Source organism: Elaeis guineensis, chromosome 13 (genome assembly GCF_000442705.2).
Source record: "Elaeis guineensis isolate ETL-2024a chromosome 13, EG11, whole genome shotgun sequence".
Classification (NCBI taxonomy): Eukaryota; Viridiplantae; Streptophyta; class Magnoliopsida; order Arecales; family Arecaceae; genus Elaeis; species Elaeis guineensis.
The window spans coordinates 76,362,223-76,383,373 of record NC_026005.2 but is presented as its reverse complement, the minus strand read 5'-3'; the positions used below and the strand labels follow the sequence as shown (position 1 = coordinate 76,383,373).

The 21,151-nt window shown below is 36.1% G+C and overlaps 2 protein-coding genes across 3 annotated transcripts in view; one reads left to right on the top strand and one right to left on the bottom strand.

The window, feature by feature from the left end:
* LOC105055888 (CSC1-like protein RXW8) overlaps positions 1-13,906 on the top strand; it is a 38,108-nt gene extending 24,202 nt beyond the window's left edge. For both annotated transcript variants that reach the window (XM_073247727.1, XM_019854609.3), the window contains exons 7-11: positions 7,929-8,227; positions 9,283-9,559; positions 10,288-10,563; positions 11,159-11,392; positions 13,461-13,906. In XM_073247727.1, coding sequence (XP_073103828.1) covers positions 7,929-8,227; positions 9,283-9,559; positions 10,288-10,563; positions 11,159-11,392; positions 13,461-13,673 — 1,299 coding nt within the window. In that variant the 3' untranslated portion in view covers positions 13,674-13,906. The remainder of the gene's footprint in view (positions 1-7,928; positions 8,228-9,282; positions 9,560-10,287; positions 10,564-11,158; positions 11,393-13,460) is intronic.
* Positions 13,907-13,955: 49 nt separating this feature from the next.
* LOC105055887 (uncharacterized) lies at positions 13,956-20,288 on the bottom strand. The gene is made up of 3 exons (XM_073247728.1): positions 20,099-20,288; positions 14,505-14,929; positions 13,956-14,425 (listed from the first exon to the last, which is right to left on the bottom strand). The coding sequence occupies exons 1-3, from the start codon at positions 20,157-20,159 to the stop codon at positions 14,204-14,206; spliced, it is 708 nt and encodes a 235-aa protein (XP_073103829.1). The 5' UTR covers positions 20,160-20,288; the 3' UTR covers positions 13,956-14,203.
* Between the last annotated feature and the right edge of the window lie 863 nt (positions 20,289-21,151).

The window sequence follows — 21,151 nt, the reverse complement described above, 5'->3', positions numbered from 1 at the left end:
AAGGGGGTGCATCTCCACGCTCACCCTCCCTCCTTTCTGCATGAGATCTGGAGAGAGAAGCTCAGTGAAAGTGGGCTTTAAGGATTAGGTTTAATCTGGTTCTTATGTGGTCCAAATCGGATTCAAATCAAGTCCGAATCAAATCGAATTCGAAAGGCTGTCAAATCTGATCCACTCAAGATTGAAATCCAAATCTGATTTGGATAATTGAACCTAATTAGTATTAAATTAAATCAAGCCCAATTAGATTAAATCTGATTTGTAATTAAGTCACAACACTTGCAATTAAGTCCCTGCACTAATAATTAACAGCTGTCAAAAATGTAACACTTACAAATTAGCAGTTTTTAAAATTTAAACTATCAATCCGATTGATAATTCGAATATGATCCAAATCATTGATCAGGTCATGCTCTTTTTGTGTATGATCTCTCAGGTTCTATTCTGTCTGGTAGTGAGACATACCGTGATCTCCATCAAAATATCATCAAAACTTTTTTTGATGGGCTGGAACGATTCCAACTCATCTCAACAAAGATCGTTAGTCTGAAAATGATCCTGGTGAGTTCTCACGATCCACCAGTAATGTCTAGCAGCATGTAGTGGTAACCCAGCAGAATAAAAAAGATGAACCCCTAGATATAATTATTATATGATACAGTCTCTCTATCGTGAGTCTCGACTAGATGGAAGTCATAGAAAACTCATCAAATCCCATCGTTAGTCATATGCCAGATTGGCTTGACTCAAGTTCATTTATGAATCTCTTGAAAATTCTTTTTCAGTATTCACATTTGCTCTGGTCAGAGACTTTCTGAATTTGGTCTTGCTAATCGCATAGAACTACTTTTCTACCGAGATCGATAGATTCTATCTAGGTGTATCCTACTCTAAACAGCGAATCTGAACCTACAATAGCCAACATACATAACAAGAATCCGAATGACTAGGGACCAAGGAAATGTGCAGTCAAACTAAGTTGCCTCGCTGCGAATAGCCAACACACTGTAGGTCAAAGGATCAGTCTCACCATTGCAGTATCGAGAAAATCACTAACGAGTGAGTAGACATCCAAGTGATTTCTCGTGTTGGTCATGTCCAGTGCAAGTTGTTCTCTAACAACCACCTGCATTCTCATCCCAGTATCCCCGCACTGCAGACTCGAGATCCATCTGCCCAGAAGAGAGGTGATCCGTGCACTGATCTTGAATGAATTGATCATTGTCCTCCGTGAAGATCCTACGATCGGGAGCATTTAGAAATTAACTACTAATGATGTATGTCTCAAATTCTCAACACCTTGAGAATATACAAAATCATCTTTGTTAATTTCTAAGACAAATCATGGATACATAGAACATGATTGGTAATAAAAATTGCCCGACAAGTAAAAAAAAATATACCCTAAAGAAATGTAGGCATTAGCTAAGATTGACTTCTAGGACACTCATCTAACACTTTTTACACTCGCAATCTATATGATGAACCACTAGATTTTGAGAGGGGAAAGGCCATTATGATGCAGAAGCACAAAGGTAGATGAAGGTGATCTGGTTGAATGAAGAATTCATGATCGATGCTTTGCAAGTTACATATGCATCATCTAATGATCAAACAGACAGATTCAGTTCAAGGACTCAACAATGAGCCAATTAAGGCATAAGTGAATCTTGAACAAGGTGATCAAACCATTGAGCCATCAAAAGTGCACTTAAAGGATTTGATTGATGAAGAAAAATCAAGACCTATTTAAAACTTATGTTTGGAGATTTGAAGCTTATGAAGACCTCTTCTTGATGTTCTTCTTCAAAGATCCAATACAATGAATGCTAAAAGCAACTCATGACTTTCAAAAAGAGATTTTGTCATGTGGTGTGAGTGTGATTAGGGGCCTGAAGCATGACATGGACATTATGACCTTCGCCATACCACTTGAATTGAATTATTTGCAAAGGCAACACCTAATTGAGATGCATGAGAAGGTACCTGTCAAACCTTTTGATTGTGGCAAAGAGATATAGTATAGATCTTTATTGGTACCCAACCTCAAGAACAAGGTCGATTTAAAGGGAAGGGGAATAATAGTATTCCTTATTTTCCTAAGATTTGATTTCTTATTTTTTAGGTTTATTATTTTGCTTTCCTTTTTAAATTAGTCCCTTAGTCCAGTATATATAGTTTTCCTAGTAGTTATGTTCTTATTCTTGTTGGACAAGTAATTGATGGCTATAAATATGTAATGCCCTAGGGTCACAATCTCAAGCAATGAATTCGTTAAATTAATTAGCCTAAAGTCTTTCTTAGGTCCCAATCTGGTCGAAGTGATCAAGTTCTCTTTCTCTTTTTTGTTTACTCTTTCTTTTAATTCAAATATTATTGATAGAGACCAGGGGTCCTATTGTTGATGATTGCCGATCGTAGAAGTCAAAGAAACTAAAGGATCCTAAAAGATGGATGATGAAATTGCTTTAATATGTTATAGGATTATCTAGCTTTGGATCTTATCATGGTTTGCAGTACTACCTTGTACCGCCTGGTACAGAGCATACCATATCATACCGGTACATTATCTCATATCATATCGATACTCGATACACCACGTACCAACACTATAATAGATGGTACTAGTACAGGATCCGGTATCGAGACGGAGAATCTTAGATCTAATGATCTAATGAATTATATGATCCACATCCTGGGTCTTAGGATCCAAACTGATCCTCATCTGAGGATCTAATCTAGGTTGCTTATAGATATTTTGATCAGACTGTACAATCCAGGCTGGGGATCATTAGGTCCCGACAATGATAGATGGGAGGAGTATTAGAAGAGAGCAGGCAAAAGGGTGACTAGAGGAGGAGGGGATGGGTATTGGAAGGGAGGGCTCGGCCAATGCTATCACATTAATAGAAGGATCAATGGAGGTGGGCTAGCTTGGGGCACAATCTCAAGTTTAATTGGGTGTTGTAGAAGGGAAAGGTCATCTGGTCCAAGCCTTGGAATTGGAGAGGAGGAATGAGTTAAGTGGATGGGAAGGAGTGAATGAGAGTGTGGCATAATATGTATAAAGGATGGGGGGTTTGGGGGGTTATGTGGGAGATTGGTATTTTCTTTTTTCAATTTTTGGTTTGTTCTCATTTTTGATATTAATATTTAGTTTTTAAAATCATTGTTGGGTTGATTAGATATAAAGTTTTTTGTATCAGTATCGGTGGCCGTTCCGACCGACCGGTGGCACGGTCCGATACGGTTCCATACCAGATCGGATAGATGCGAACCGAAACAAGGAAAGAAAGGAAATCAGGAGGAGAAAAAGAGAGAAATAGAGAGGAGGGAGGAAGAAAGAAAAGGAGGGAGGGGAAAGAGTCGGAGGGCCTGTTGAATGGCCTTCGGTTGGCCGTCGTGGCTGTCGCACGGCGTAGTCCACGTGTGCAGCGCTGCGGGCGTGAAACAAGGGCGACACCCTTGTTTCACGAGATTTTTTAAAAAACATAAACTTAAGTGAAGTCGGCAAATGCTTTGCCGGCTTCACTGTTTAATATGTTTTTTTAAAAAAAATTCAAAAAATAAAGCCGACAATCCAATTGTTGGCTTCACTGATTTTATTTTTTTTTAAAAAAAATTTAAACAGTAAAACCAGCAAATGGTTTGCCGGCTTCACTGTTAATCCCCATTTTTAAAAAAGGACCACGCGTGAACAAGGGCGACAACCCCTGTTTCATGACCGCGACGTCGCCTGCGCCGCTTCCGCCGCCTGATGGCCATGGCAGCCATCCAGAGTCCTTCGATGGCCTCTCCGCTGTCCTGTCCTCCCATCTTCGATGGTCTCCCCCCTTCTCCCTCTCTCTTTCTTGCTCGTTGCAGCAGCCCCATCAGGCGAACCGAGTCACAGCAGCTTCCGCCACCCTTCGACGGCCGTAGAGGGCCACCATCGGCTTCCGACGGCGTCCTCCTCTCTCTCTCTGCCTTTATTTCCCTCTCTTTCTTCCCTGGCACCAGCATGTGCCGTGTTCTCCGTCGGAACCATCTTGGTTCCCCGTCGGTCCAGTTCAGCACGCTTCAAATCGCTCGGTTCGGGACAGTTCTGAGAACCTTAATTAGATACAATCAGAACCTAGATATATTAGGTATCAATCAGCATGTTACTAAATCATAGTTAAGGTATGGTTTGAGTTTCCCAGAGCCACAAAATTCACTAACTCTTATCGTATGCATGCATAGGCAGCAAGGAAATATTGCAATGAGAGAACCACAAGACCACAATAATCCATACATAGCAAGCAAAATTTATGTCATTTGCCAATTCATAACCATTATACACATGACAACAATGCAATAGCACTTCTGTATATTTTCCTAAAGTGGATTGTAAGTTTCACTTGGATCGTGGATTGGCTGCAAATGGATTGGTTTGGGCCAGAGGATGCTGGACATAGACCCAACTTGGTTTTATGTTTGGGTCTTGATTTTGGATTCGAACCCAACCCATTGGTTGATCTGGTCAGGTTAGTTGGGTCCATCGGAAAGATTTTAGAACCAACGGGTCAATTAGTTCAGTTAGGGTCAAGTATGACCTAGACACAATCCAAAATATTCAAGTTCAGGTCAGGATAGGGTTGGATTGGGCCTACAATTTGGGTCAAACATTTTCTATTATTTTATAACTAAAAACTATAATACTTGATAATAATATAAATCAAAATTTTTTGAATAGAACTACAAGCCAACTTAAACATGAATTTTTATTCAAAAGGCTTTTTTAATTTGATCTAAGAAAATCAGCATTCTTAAGCTACAAGTTTATAAATTATAATCCTAAAATAATAAATATGGATATACTTGAGAGTTGAGAATATTGTAAATAAAAATCTACCAAAACAACCATTGAGTGTTCAAATATAATTAAATGAAAGTAGGCGAGAAGAGTTGGGGTTTGTTGAGATGAACAAGATTGACTAGTTTATATAAGGTTTACTTGATGAATTTTAAAGATATTTAGGATGAAGCAAAAGGCTTTTATATAATTTAGGTTCTGGGACAGGTTTTATTGGGTTGGGCTGGGTTAGAAATACAAAATCTAGACCTAACTCAGTTTCCATATTGGGTCCCATTTTTGACCCTAACCCAACCCAGAGTCTCGCATGATGGATCTGGTCATATCTTATTGGCTATGACCAAGTCGGGTCATAAGTCAAACTGACTCATCTGCAACCCTACTCACTGACCCTTACAGTACTCATGCATAGATAGCAAAGAAATATAGCAATCAGAGAACTGTGATAATCCGGAGATAGCAAGAAAAGTTTATATCGTTTGCCAATTCACAAGCTTTATGTGCAGAACAATCATGCAATAGCACTTCTATATATTCTTAAAGTAGACTACATGTTACAAGAATGGGATATCAAATTTGAAGCCTAATGTTATATATAAATCCCCAAATGCTCCAACATAATCCTAATAGGAAGCACACCTTTCTCTAATTCCTTTTCCTTTACTCTGTTCATCCCATATAAATTATATCCGGGAATGCATAACATTTCTTGGCAGCCTTAACAATGGATCTGACTGGAACAGCATAAAATTGGGCTCGCCAAATGGCTGGTTGACATCCCTAGCCTTTCATGAACTCACAATGCAACCACCCAAAAGGCATTTGCATAAGTGACTTATGAAATTAGAATGAAGTGGATTTGACTTCACAGGCTTTACATGTACCTACCTAAGATATGGCTTTATGGTAATGCACCTAAGAGATGAACTTGGTTTCCTATTTAAAACCTTGACTTCTTTGTTCTCTAACTGTGCTCTTTGCTAAGTTTACAGTACCCTGGAGGAATGCTTCTTGGTTGCATTAGCTTAAAATGTTAACTTGCACAACCAGAAGGGTGAGTGGCCTTACTTGCCAATTAGCCTCTTCTAGATGGGCCCAACTCTTGCGCTAGTCATTAGTTGTTTGCCAATTATGGTGTTGAGCAAATATTGCAAGGCAACTGTATACATTCTCAAATTTTAACACATCATACCTTGATGAAGCCCATATGGGATAAGTCTTCTTGTTTTCTATTCCAATGTACTACATAGGTAATTCTAGTTCAAACCCTAAAGAGGTGCTTAATTGTCTTAGGAGGTCCAGAGAAGTTAGGGACTACCAAAGTTAATGTAGATGAAAGTATGATGGTTTGAGGAATCTTGAGACCATGAGATATGGCCATTATTGAGAGTATGTGGTAGATATTATTTATTTGTTTATTTGAGATGCAGGGCTAATCCCTACCATTCTACCTTATACCCAAACCACCCCTCAAAAACTGACACCAACTGGAATTGAATCCCTGCCCCCTTGCCCAAGTGACAAGGGCGATACCATCCAAGCAAGTGCTCAGTGGTGATGTTTAGATAAATTTTGAAATTTCATCCTTCTTTTTTTAATCATTTTGGCAGTTATTTAAATCCCTTTTATGTGGGTCGATATCATTATTTGTCCTATTGGTCAGCCCCATCTAGGCAATGTTTTTCTTTGTCAAATCTAATTAACTGAGGCACTTGATTAATCTATTAATCTTTTTCATGTGTGGGCACACTGGATACTATCCTTGCTTACTGTCAACCTTAGAAATTTAGCAGCAAAAACCCATCAGATGTGTCTTATTTGGTGCAATTCCTTCATACGGTAACGAGTGCCTTGGTCCTGTCACTAGCTAGGCTTACTTATCTTGACATGATTCTTTTGAACTGTTCCTTTATCTTGAGTGATGTAGTATTGCCCCAAGGGAAGTTGAGCATTCATCCTTTGGATCATGGTTCCATCTTTCAAAGTTCCATCTTTCAAACTCACTGCACCACTAGTTTTCCCTATCAAGAGCAACCATAAGCATTGATTTAATGTTTTCTTCAGGAAAATCCATGTATCCAACTTACCTAATTTCTTTCCCTTTGATACTTTCTAAGACCAGTTAAAGCCAATTGCACTAACAATTCCAGCCAGGATTCATTTTATGATTGGACTCAGACTCTCAGTATTGTGCCAGTTTCTAAAGGATAAACTTGCCTTCCATAGGTGACACTATTTTCTTTCCATATTTTTCTCATTGTTTCAAGTTCTAGCTTCTAAGCTGGATTCTCCCATTTCACTATTGCTGTCAAATATGAGAGATGGAAATAAACCATGGATGAAGAAATTGCTATCTTGCATCTAACTTCAGTTTGGTTCAGTATGAACTCAAACTGTGAGTTAGGGTATGCACTTGACTCTGTTGAATTAGCGAGTTTGTGCAATAATCCACTCTAGTTCCTCTTTCTCTTATAAACCATGGATGCAAGCATTTATTGCATCTAGCCTGCATTCTAGTTCATGATAATCTTAAAATGTTAGGAAATGCAATGGTGTATTGAATTATATTGCTTCTCTTTCTCTTTCTCTTTCTCTTAGTTTGATGGTTTGTGAACTTGATGCCAAAATGTTTTTCTTCATGGTTATCATTACAAGGAGGTGTACATTTGCCAACCATTGATAATGAAACTCCTGTTCTTGTCTTGATTGTAAGCTACATGACTAATTTAGTGCATAAGCAATCACATGGAGTGTGGTCTCCTTGTTTTCGATTTACCTTCTATTTTAATGTTTTCAGTGTAGTTAACTTAATACCTTGGAAGTTATTTAATAGGACACTCTTAATAAATGTTAAAGATATTGGTAGAAGAACAACATTCAGGATGCAAATACTGAAATAATATGTTAAACTGCCATTTGGCTTAAAAAAAAATAACACAAATAATATGTTTAAAACCTTCCAAAGCTAACAGAAGGGTAGAGCATTCAGCATGTATTCTTTATTTTTCCTGCACAAAAGTGATTAAAGGAGGGGTAACTGATAAATTATTGTTATCATTGGACTATTTTTTTTTCTTTTCTTTCTTTCACACAGGAATGCTCGGCTGCTTTTGTTTTTTTCAAGACCCGCTATGCTGCAGTTGTTGCTTCACAGGTTCTTCAGTCATCAAACCCCATGCTATGGGTCACAGACCCCGCTCCAGAACCACATGATGTTTATTGGCCAAACCTTTGGATACCATACAGACAGCTTTGGATTCGTCGGATAACAATTCTTGTAGCTAGTACTTTTCTTATGATTCTGTTAGTTCCTCCAATCACACTTTTACAAGGTTTAACGCAACTGGAAGAATTGAAAGAGAAGCTACCCTTTGTGAACATTATAATTAAGAGGTAACTAAATCTGGTAATTGTTTTTGCAATAAGTAATGTGTATTCTTCATCAGTTAGTGTTGTTTGTTAATCATTGTTACTTAATTTTCTTCCGTGGAACTGTTTAGGAACTAAGCTAGTATATGAAAAGGGCATCCTAAGTTCTTATAAATACATTAGATGTGTTGCTGACTTGATTTGTCTTTTATTCCATACATTTCTTCTAGGTCATGATCTATTATGGATAATGTGATAGTGCAACATCCATTGAATGTCTTGTACTTGATTTTTTCCAATTAGGTTTTTCCTGGCCATTTATCATCTGAAGATTAATGTATCTTTCCTTTAGGAACAAAATAGCTGACCTTTTGGACTGCTTAATTGATATGAATGATGAAGCCTTTGCAGTGTTACATTGATGCTAAATTATGAACTATGTCATAGGTTATGATCAAGAAATGTGAATTGTTCTAATAGACTGCAGATCATGAACTCAGAATACCTTTGTTCATTACATGGAGAACCATTTTCCTATAACTGAACTTCGTATAGAATGTAGACTCAGATTTGTAAAACTTTTTGGTGCATGGACTACTAGAGTGCTTAAAGTTTATGACATGAAGATATCATTTTCCTAAGATTATGTGGGCTTACTATATATGTGCTTTTACTTAAGACTCCTTAATTTGCAATACAATAGAGTTTAATCAATATCAGCAGTTCATCATTGCAAACTTTTTTTTTGGGTATTGAATGTTGCAAGACAATGCTTTCTTAAACATGAAGTTATGCCTTGTTGATGATTTAACTTTGGTCTATCGAGCAATTCTTTGTTGCTGCTAGTTCTTGTGTCCTATATTTTCTGTCTTTTCTATGTTCTTCTTTCAGGTATTTTCTGTTTGCTTTGTAATTTTAGGAATGTATTCTTTTTTGTGCCCAAGGAATCTTGAAAACTAATTAATTCCTACCACTTATGGTCCATTTTTTGTGTATTTTGCTGGTGCACCTATCTTTTTGAGTCAATATGGAGCTCCTGTATGGCTTTCTAGATGATAATAATTTATTATCTGCTGCAGGAATATCTTGGTGCGACTAGTGTCAGGCTACCTTCCTAGTGTCCTTTTACAGCTACTCATCTATACTGTTCCTCCAATAATGATGCTATTTTCTGCTGTTGAAGGACCTATTTCCCGCAGCGGCAGAAAAAAGAGCGCTTGTTGCAAAGTATTATATTTTACCATCTGGACTGTCTTTTTTGTTAATGTTATATCTGGTACAGTCCTAAACAAGCTGGATGTCATTTCTACACCAAAAGACATTCCTTCCTTGCTTGCCAAAGCTGTTCCTGAGCAGGTGATTATTATCTCCTATTCTATGGTATATTAGATCAGGTCTTGTTGGTGCTTGTTACCTCTCTTTTCATCACACACACACACAGAGAGAGAGAGAGAGATCGGGTGTCATAAGCCTGAGTGATCCTAATTTTTGGTATGATAATAGGAAATTATTGTCAGTGGAATGAATGCCATTTGTGCAAGGATTTAATAGCCACCCATAGTGGCCCTGTACCAGACAGTATGTCCTGTACTGGCTACGGTCTTTGGTACACGCTGATTTTAGTTATGTGCACAAGAACCAGTCCATATCCCACCATATCAAGGCATATTCACCTGTGATGCTTAATACACCTCTCTCTCTCTCTCTCTCTCTCTCTTGTTGCTTATTTCTACTGAGCCACAGTGAAATGTATCAAACCTATACTTACCCTCATATGGAGGTATATATTGAACCAGCCAGTGACTGATATGCGTCTGTACCTTGATATCTAAGCTCTGCATATTGAAGCATGTTCTGCGAATGTTAAAAGAGTGATCAGGCATCATAATTAAGCTTTAGTATGAGAATTTTAGCTTTTATTCTTAGTATTTTCTTTTTTTGGATATCGTTTTAGTATATTCTCTTTCTAGGTTCACTATGACATGAATGCTCATAATAATATTATTTTAATATGTATTAGTTTGTTGTAAAATAATTTTTAGAAGAATTGATCTTTTAGTGACTTCACTTTTTCTATGAAACAGTCAACATTTTTCATGACTCATGTTCTGACATCAGGATGGGCAAGTTTATCTTCTGAAATAATGCAAACTTTTGCCCTAGTATACAATTTTGTGAGAAAAAATATACTCCGACTTCAGGAAGATCCAGAGTCTGTTCCATCCTTTCCATATCACACTGAAGTTCCAAGAGTTCTCGTGTTCGGCCTACTTGGTTTCACTTGTTCCATTTTGGCACCTCTAATATTGCCCTTCTTGCTGGTGTACTTCTTCCTTGGTTATGTGGTGTATCGCAACCAGGTGAGACAATTATATTTTGTACAGTAAATGCCTAGAAAAAAAAAAAAAAAAATATATATATATATATATATATATATATATATATAATGATAACAGTCATTATTGGTGCATAAAATGGAAATGGTAATGCTATGGGGCTGTGCATCGGCATTAGCATTACCTTCATGATCACACTCACACACCCCTCCTAAGAAGGAGAAGTTCTAGGTTCAAGTCTTGGAGGCATCTGAAAGTATTTGAACCTGAGTAATAACAGAAGGTGGGTCTCTCCCTTTCTCTTGAAAAAAAAAATAAATATATGTTAAGTTTGTCTTCATCTATTCACATGCTTATACAGTAGATGGTTTCTTTCTAAATGTTAATACCTTGAACATCGAGTTTTTGTGTCACAAGTCAAAGTTTAATTAACTATAAAGTCCATCATCCACTAATATTATTATTGTCATACTGTTTGAGGGAGGGTTTGCTAATATTTGGAAGACCTTGCACAGGCATGTTTTATTAGTAATTTCTGTTGACTTTTAAATTCATCTGCCATCCCTAGTGTTGGGCATTTATAATATAATGTCTCTTGGTTCCCTCTTCAAATTTGCAGATTATGAATGTATATTGTTCAAAATATGAATCTGGAGGGCAAATGTGGCCCATTGTGCACAACACAGCAATCTTCTCTCTAATACTGACACAGATAATAGCTCTTGGAGTTTTTGGGATGAAGAGATATCCAGGTGCTTCAGGTTTCACCATTCCTCTTGTGATTGCTACAATCCTCTTCAATGAATACTGCAGGCAGCGGTTTTACCCCATGTTCAATAATATATCTGCACAGGTTAGTTTTTGCAATGCTCTGGATGACTTGCTCAGTCTTTTAATTGACTATTAGCCATTTATAGGAGGATCTGTCTCTGCATAAATGGAAGTACGCCATAGAGTACGTAGTCATGTGAGATGGAGCTCTTGCACTTGCAAGCCATCCTGCTAACCATTTTCCCCCACCTCTTCTTTAGAAGATTTTTAGTTCAATTCATATGTTTTGCTGTGACTGAGCTATATTTGCATACTCTGCTGGGAGATTTTAGAAACTATTGGAGCAGCAATAGCCAGAATCCCACTGAGATGGCTCTTACACCTCTCTCAATAATGCTGTGCTTTTTCATCCCTGAACATGATTCGAAAATGATTGAGGGCACCTGTGAAGTGCGGAGGAAATTTCCTTAGGCCTAGTAATGCTGGCTTAGCAAATTAATGTTCAATCACCCTTGTAACGCATCCATTTTCATGAATCCCCTCATGACAGATGGCAGCATTACTTTTAACGTGCACGAAACTGATGCCGATTATCTTACTCCCAGGCGAAGTTTGATTTCTTACAATGGAAGCTCTGAAATGGATATCAATTTCCCATTCTGGTTCATTTGTGTTTCATAACTCATTTAGATAAGAGAATATCGATTCTAATGGATATTGGATTCCCATAAAAATAGGTAAATGTGCAGCTATGGATTGGGTATTGATTTCCATAATATTGGGTATATGTTTGACTAGTAATAAGATGAAAAAACCTTGTTCAATTATATTTATTAACCTCAGTTGTATCTTGAAAATGTATAATAGCAAGATATATTTATTATTAAATAATAAAATATTATATTATGTTATATAATCCAATATACAATCCTGCAAAAATAATGATATATAATTACATAGTTTATATATAGTATTAAAAATATTGCATCTTATTGTCTCTTATTGTATTGTACTATTAGGTAGATTAGGATTTGATTGGATTTCAAGTCAGATTTAGTTTGTAAAATTGGAAGACAAGATCCGACATTGATGATCTGACCTATTGAATGGAATATACTACTTGTAAATTGCTTATAGGCTAAAAGCTATAAAATTTAGAGATCTCTGGATCATACATTAGGAGATTAAGATAAAATTTTAAATAACGAGATATAGTATCATTTTTTGACTACTTAATGTATAGGCTAGAGATTTTTAAATTATATAATTTTTTATATATCTATATTCTAAAAGTAGTAGGTCAATTTCAATGACTTAAATTATTAGTGTCGAATAGTGTCTTATGTTTTCATCTCATTGGATTTGACTTAAAATTTGACCGACCAAATATTAATATCATATATCTTATTGTATTGTATTGTTTATTTCATATTATATATATTATAACTTATTGAATATTTAAAAGATAATGATATTAACATATAATATATCATTAACATGATGCATTTGTGCATCATTATGATGTTTCTAGTACAATATTTTATTCTAACTAGTCCATTATCAAAATTAATAATTTGTTTCTTATAATATATTCATGAAAAGAGGAATTTATGGTATAATTTATTGAATATTATATTATTATATATGTATATTATATTAGCTATTATTAAATATGATAAGTAATCATATTAATTATATTACAAACAATTCAATCGTATAGTTGATGTTAACATATTATATTATGTTACAATACAATTCTATTAAATTATTGATGATTATTTATATAATTACAGTACCCATCAGATATGTTTTGCAAACTATAATATTATACAAGATTTGTTTTATTCATTCAAGATCAACTTGTACAAGTATGGAAACCAGAATGGGTTAGTGATGATTCCCAGTAATAGATAATGGGGAAAGCTTTAAAAAAAAATAAAAAAAATTCTTGATTTCAGTTCCTGATAATCAAGCACGGCTGTAATGATTTATTGGTTGTATTTTGGAGCACCTCTGGTTTTGTCGCAGGTTGGATCTTCTCAGTGACACCGCTTAATGCGGCGATCCTGAGAAGTACTTGTCCAGCATTCCGAACTTGAGGCGATGAATAAATAGATCTACCTTCTCATGCATGATTTGGGTGCCCTCAGGATCTTATCGAGATGGACCGAGATGACGAGCAATCTGGCAGGATGGAAGAAATTCATCAACTGCTGCTCACAGCTTATTGCCAGTCCGCACCAGCTGCTACCTCTCCGGATGTAGGTGATGACGATGGATCAATCATTAGTAAAGTCAGCATAACAGACCGCTCTCATGAAATCAGTATCACTGCACACCCAACTTGGGACTCTCGTGCCTAGTACAAAGACATGCAGCATCTCACCTTATCAGGATATGATTCATCAATGTAAAGTTGCCTATTTGACTTCTTTTTTTTTTTTTTTTTTGGTTGCCATCAACCACAGATAGTATAGGCGCTTATGGAACAGCAGCGTTGTTTTGTAAATATTGTTTATCATTGGGATCTTCTCTTTATACCACTGTTCCCAATGAATTGAATCAAACAGCTTAAGGATCCAGGAATCTCAGTTCACTGCTGAATATCACAATTGAAAGGCTTATCACTTCACAGACGTGGGATCTTGTTGAAAAACAAAGTTGATTTGACCGGATTGACGATCTGAGTTAATTCATATCTGATTCAAAATTATGCGAATTACAATTTGCATGCAGATGATGCTCTACGGCCTCAGAAAAGAGGTGCGACTTCACAAAATTTATACCGAGAATTCAGACCCTGGAAGAACTCATCACTAGGCAAAAACCAAAAGTCAGGTAACTCATGATCCAGCCTATGACAGCATTCTCTTTATGCAGTAAAGCCACACATTCAAGTCCCTTGAACTTCTGGTGATGAGACATCCAGCCTTTGTTCTTTCTGATGCTTATCCTCAGTATGCCGCAACTCTTTTGATAACCAGAAGACTTGCATCAAGCCACCATTCCCAATATGAGAAAACAATACCCGCCTTGGAACTTCAAAGCTTAACGAGATAAGCTTAATGAGCACAAAAAACAATCCAATGCCCACGAGATGCTTAAAAGATTCATCCTGTCCAACAGCCACTGGAAGCAATGAGGTTTATCGACTAGGAATAAAGTAATTGATTGCAAGTGTACAATAAGCTAACCTTCATACTCCGAAAATACTCATGCAAGAACTCCCTGAAGAAATCTGTCAGTGCAACACCTATGAATAAACCAATGGGAATCATAAGCTCTCTATTTCTTGAGATTGCGAGCAATACATCTGATACAGAACTGACAACAAGAAGCACAATAATGGACCATTTAAAAGCCTTCTGTCCATGAAAGAGCAAGCGCTCCAGAATCATATATTTAGCTTCCTTCCATGGGAACTCTTTCAGCGGTCTGGGAGAAGTCTCCCACAAGCTCTTTACTAAATCATCCAGGTAATCAGTTACATTTTTTGGCTCACCAAAATGTTCAGCAGCTCGTATTTTAACGGAATGAGTCAAAAAATGACACCTAGAATGAGATCCTATGGATACTGAGGCTCTGTAATGGGCTAGAGTTCTCTGGCTCTGGGAAGTCTCTATCTGCAAGGAAAAATTAATGATGCCAAAGCATTTTAAATAACTTCTCAAATTTTGATCGGATGTACCAATGTATATTTCATAACATTGTGTTAACAAATTGCTATAAAAAACATTGTGTTAAGAAACTGCTATAAAAAACATTGTGTTAAAAACCATAATTTGTTCATGAGTCAGGGATTGCTTCAGATTTCATAGCAAGAAAGTAGACAAAATAAATGTTATTGTTACAAATATCACATGCTCAGCAATATCTTTTGCATGTTATGTGCTCGGCATATGTACCCATACCATCAAATGCTGTTAAAAAATAAATAGTTTAAATTAAAATGACTTAAATACCCTTATACATAGATATACAAAAAGAAAAAGTTATAAGGGTATATATGCAAATAGGAACTTCACAAGGATATTCATGTAATTTTGCATATTTAGGAGCATATGCACTCAAACAATCCCATTAAACAATGATCAAAACTTACCTGAAATTTGTCCAGTCTTTCATGATTCAATTGGATCAACAAGTCAAAAGAAAAAGGCCAATTCGCATTGTCAATTTTCTTTGTTTAAGATCTTAACCCAGTCAAGTTGGAATATTCGACGATTATTTTGATAATGCTATTCTCCATTTGATTTTGATAGAATTGGATTGAGTCTATGACATCTATATATTTTTCATTATTTTAAAAGATTAAAACATATTGAACTTAAATTAATCATAGATATTTAGATCAATAAATTTTTTTTTACTGATTTACAAATATTAAGTTATTGTTTGTTTGTTAAGACGAGAATTTCATAAAGGCATCATGACTTATTCCATAAGTATGATATTGACATAAGATCGTGCAGCATGATAATATTGATCTTTTTTTGTCACCCTTTTCAATTAAGAATAACTGAACTATCTTCACTAGATTTGACTTATGCCATTTGAGCATGTGCTCCAAATTGAATAAATTCAATCACATGCTTTGTAGCATATGCTCAAATGGTAGAAATCAATTCCAATGAAGATAATTCAGTCACTCTTAATTGAGGGTGGCAGAAAAAAATCAGTATTACCATGCTGCATGATCCCATGTTGACATCAATTCTTATCAAAGAAATCATGACATTTTTGTGAAATTCTCACCTCAATAAACAAATAATTCACCATTGATAACTCACTAAAAGTCATTTCACTGATCTAAACATCTATAATTAATTTAAACTCAATATGCCTGAATCTTCCAAAAATAATGAAGAATATATAAATATCATAGACTCAATTATGATAATTACATCAAAAATCAAATGCGAGAATAGAATTATTCCAACTTGACTAAATTAAGATCTTAAACAAAAAAATTAACAATATTACTTGGCCTTTTTATTTGACTTATTGATTCAACCAAGTTATGAAAGACTTGGCAAGTCTCAATGCAGTTGTGATCAATTTTTTAAGGAGTTTTTTTGCGTATATACCCTCCTAAATATGTGGAGTTGCATGAACACCTATAATTTTTTCTTCTTACATACATACATACATACATAACAAAGGATATGCATGCAAAACAAGGTTTTATAAGGATATATATACAAATAGCAACTTTATGAGAGTATTCATTCGATTTCACGTATTTAGAAGGGTATACATGCAAAAGCCTCCTTTTTTAGTTATATGTTTTCCACTGCAGTGAAGTTGAGGATACTATAGTAACACTCGGAATGTCCACACCCTCTGATTTTATGGACCTGTTGATTAGTCATCTACATTTATTGTATGCTATCCATTGAAGATGATCCTTGATTTCCTGTGCTTTGGCCTTGAAAACATGAATTATCTTATCTTCTAATCTAACTTTACCATGGTCAGAACACTCTCTGGATTTGAGGATGCATTTCTTGCTTTACTTGATTACCCATTATTGCAAGATTGAGTCTAAGAGCACTCAATCAAGTTGAAATTTGATGTGAGAGGTGATCTATCAATGGATCTTACATGGGGAAAAAAATCTTTTTTTGAAACAAAAGGAATAATTGAAAATGTTTCAAATTTAAATTTAAAAATGGGATCATTTATGTGCATTTGTTATTTATAGGATAAATTGCATACTTGTAAGACTAAATAAGATGAAAGGTATGAGGAAGTGCAACTATTTCCAATTACAGCAATTGCTTTGTGCATTTTTCCATATACACCTGAAAACAATTGGTAGCTAATTAAATATGAAGCTTGAACATTGCATAAAGCTCGTTGGGACATACTATACTCTTTACTTTGCAAAATCTTAACACCTCTATTCTAAAGAAGTTACAACACATTAGGCAATAGCAAGAGTTTACTTCTCAGTATAGTATATGGTACACAAACTTCATAAGAAACTGATTAAAACAAGATATCAAATTCTATTACACACTCCTCCAATCCTCTTCAGCCTCTCTATCTCATATATGTATATGGATGGTAGAATTATAATAACACTCCCAACAAAGCATCTTTTAAGTTGCTCCTATATGCAAATGACAAGTTTATCCCTCATGGATTGTATCAAAGTCATGTATGCATGAGAGTGTTTTTGTTATTTAGTCATTCCATCAAAACACCTTTTTCTATAATGATCATTTTGATGATTATTACTCTTTTCTGTGCATTGGTGGCATGGGCCAAATGACAAAAGATACCCCACATATGTAAGACCATTTAGTGCAATACATGGGCATATATTTGTCATTTGCTGAGAGGAATAACTCATTAAGTTATATATACAATACATATGTAAGTATGGACATACATGAATGGGCATATAAATTTTACATATATGATGGTATAGAACCTAAAATTAAATATTTTAACAGCTGATGGGATCACGGCCATTCATTAGATGCTAGTTCCCTTCTAAATCTTCATGCAAACAAACTTGGTGAAATGTTTCATATCGATTGAAAATGGTCTAATTTAAACAATATGATTTCGAACAATTTATTGATTGATGGAATCACAATGAATTATCAAATTATTCATCTTTCGTAATCAATCATGCGTATCACAGATGATGGGTTTATTTTTAGTTATATCTGTATCAGTTGACCACTAATCACATCAAAAAGAAAAAAAAAATGCAACCCCATTTGGCAGAACTTTCATTAATCAATGATTTTCTAAGAATTAATTAACTAGTTACTCTAAACTAGAAATGAAATGCCGCAAGGTTGGGAAGCTAGTCCAATACATAATAAACACCCTTTAGACATCATCTAAACCAAACTACTTCGACTAGTAGGAGAACCAAATAAAGTGGGCTCTCCTGTTAGTGGATGGTCCAAATGTGGTTGTAGAAAAAAGGTGGTCCAATTTCTCTTGCATTCAATGCAGAAGAGTGACTTGGGGAAACAAATGTCCTATCTACTACCACTCCTCTACCCAACTGTCTCTCCCATTCCCTTCCCCTGCTACTCTCCCTTCACATTCACTCCCTTAACTTCCTCCCAACTTGGCTAAAGTCTCCCATTCAAAGCAGCAGCAATCAGCCACAATGACGGTAGTGATGAAGGGTGAAAGTAGGAGCTACAGCCACAATAATCAGAAGCAAATCAGATATTAGACTTTCAGCAGCATTTAGTATCCTCACAGACCTCGGCCTCTCTATCCCCTTCCCCTCTCCCCATATGAACTTACACATTTGGCACATATCAACCTATTGATACTTGTCAATATGCAATTCTTATTTCAATCTCATAAGTTCCAGAAACATGGATAACAATCCGGTCTCAGATATTCATCATTTGCTGGAACTGTAGGCAACCATCAAGTGCTCTTTTGAATGATTTGTACATTTTACACATGCTAAATGCCAAGATATTCATGGGCAAAATCACCACAGAGATAAGAATACATCAATTATACAATATAATCTTATATAAAAATTCAATAAATTATCTAAATATATACTTTAACATCCCTTACAAATTTAAGGCGCATGATGTATAAAAAGTTTGTCAAATTCACCGAACACTTAGTTGGTGCCCAAAAACATAACAACAGCATTCTAATTGACAGTCAATCATAAAATTCTTGGTATTTCTATATAACATTCAATTGTCAGGATGGAGTGCAGGCACAATTATAGAGACAACTTCAACAAATGCGTTAATCATGGTATGGTACTCTAGCTTCCGAGCAGGAAGCATTATCTTCCTTACATAAAATGATAGAATGAAAAAGGAATTTCTCATATCACCAACCCGATCAGCATTTACATAGGTATTAAACGCAAGTTGTGAAAATGATGAGAGGTAAACAGCCTAGAAACGGTGCCACAAAGATTTATCACTTCTCCTTGGCGTGGATATCAACAATATAATGTTGGACAATTTGGCACCGAATAGAATATTACAAAACATCATAAAGATTACTAGTGACAACAACTACAAACTCCTCTTGGATGACTTAGTTGGAGATTGACTAAAACTACGAATAATTAGATAGTCAGCAAACAAGCCTTTTCAAAAAAGAATTTTTAGGTAGCAGAAAAAAAATGCAACATGGTCATCAACAGCAGAATCTTGGAGAATGTACAACTTAAGAATATACGCCTATTAGTCAATGTTCCAAGCCTTCTCAACAGCATGTATACGCTAAAAGATTTGAGAATGTTTATCAAAGTAGGTCCCTCCAAAAAAAAAAAAAAAAAAAAAAAAACAGAGAAAAGAAATCCAAGTTGAGTCTGAACAGCGAGACTCAAAATACCAAAAAGATACATTTATCTCCCTCAATCCGATTCTTAGCTTATCTAGGCGTCTCATTATTTATGGCCAAACTTCAGAATCTTCTAAACTTTTTTCCCGAGAAATTTCATATTTTCATTGCCAACCAGGACTAGGGGGATCTTTAAGAGTGAAAAATAGATGAGAGCATTTAAGGCTGGAGAGCAAATCAAAACCCTAATCTGATCTTTCTTCACCATTCTCGAAACCCTAATTCCATCGCAGCCAGCACGCAACTCCACACAGCAGTTGGTATCCAAGTTTCCGCAAAAAGCATCGACGAACCAAGAGAAGTTCAGCAATTAACAAGAGAAGTGCATGCGATCTCCAAATCCATGAGAAAAGATGGTCGCAAAGGAAGTCAAAGAGAAGAAAAAAAAAAGACCGCGGAAGGAGGGAGAAGACGAGGGAGATCCCACTTGCCTTGCTCCTTAGAGCGACGGGAGGATTCGGAGAAGCCATGAGCACCGCCATTCCCATCGACTCCACTGACTCTTATCTCCTTCTCTCTTCCTCTTCCTTGCTGCTCTCTCCCTCGCGGCGCCCCAACTCCCGCTTTGCCCACAGCTGCGACGCCCAAAGGGATTCCTTTCCGTACAGTAGCGAAGGGAGTATGGTGAGAGTCAGCTACATCGAAGAATTTTATGTTCGCTACGATCAGACCGTCCGTTTTAATGAATTAATTCTCTTGGAATTTTATGAAATGGCCCAGGTTGGGTTGGGTTGGGCCAACATTCCCGAGCCATTCAGGAATGGGCCGAATCTAAGTACGATCTTTTAGTGCCCTTGAATTACTTTCATCATATCTACCATGGTTTGGAGAGGTTAGACAAATGTGAGATACAACAATGTATCAATGCTGTGGAGACAATAGTTCTATAGTACTTCTTTCTCTTATGAAGATTTCGTTCTCAAAATAATATCACAACAACACGTAGTTATCATTTAAGAGTGCATAGTTTAGGCTAGTTTTCTAGTGAGTCACAATGTTTCCATAGTGATTTGACTCCCATGGAGCATGGGTTAAAGGAGTTCAATCTGAAATATGAGGAAAACTGCAACTTTTATGATTTTGATGTGATTTGTCACAATCTTATATTGGTGTAGTTTGGCATTTTTTTTTGGTTAAGAGAGTGAGGGGTTTACCTGTACGATATTTGTCTTAGGCTTCCTCCTTCGATGTACTAGCCAAGACTCAAATGAAGAACTGGCCAGAGGAGTGGTATAACCATTGATGCAACCCCCAATAATATTGATTAAACCTTAAAATGGACCATACATAATATGTTTCTAGCCCATAAACTATTGTAGGGGATCCATAGCAGCTATGACAAAATATTAGAATGTCCATCTTTTTAGGGGACCAGAACATCCAAATTAATGGATGCATAACAGCATATAAAGGTTACCAATGGTTTGCAATGGCTACTTTAATGGTCTGCCTTCTGGTTGGCTTTAGTACAGATCACAAG

Excerpts from the sequence above, each read along its gene's own strand:
- LOC105055887 (XM_073247728.1), bottom strand. The coding sequence starts at position 20,159 with ATGGGAATGGCGGTGCTCATGGCTTCTCCGAATCCTCCCGTCGCTCTA. Across the intron at positions 14,930-20,098 it reads CGCTCTAAGGAGCAAGGCAA|AGACTTCCCAGAGCCAGAGA; the intron begins GTGGGATCTCCC and ends CCTTGCAGATAG. Across the intron at positions 14,426-14,504 it reads AGTATTTTCGGAGTATGAAG|GATGAATCTTTTAAGCATCT; the intron begins GTTAGCTTATTG and ends GCTGTTGGACAG.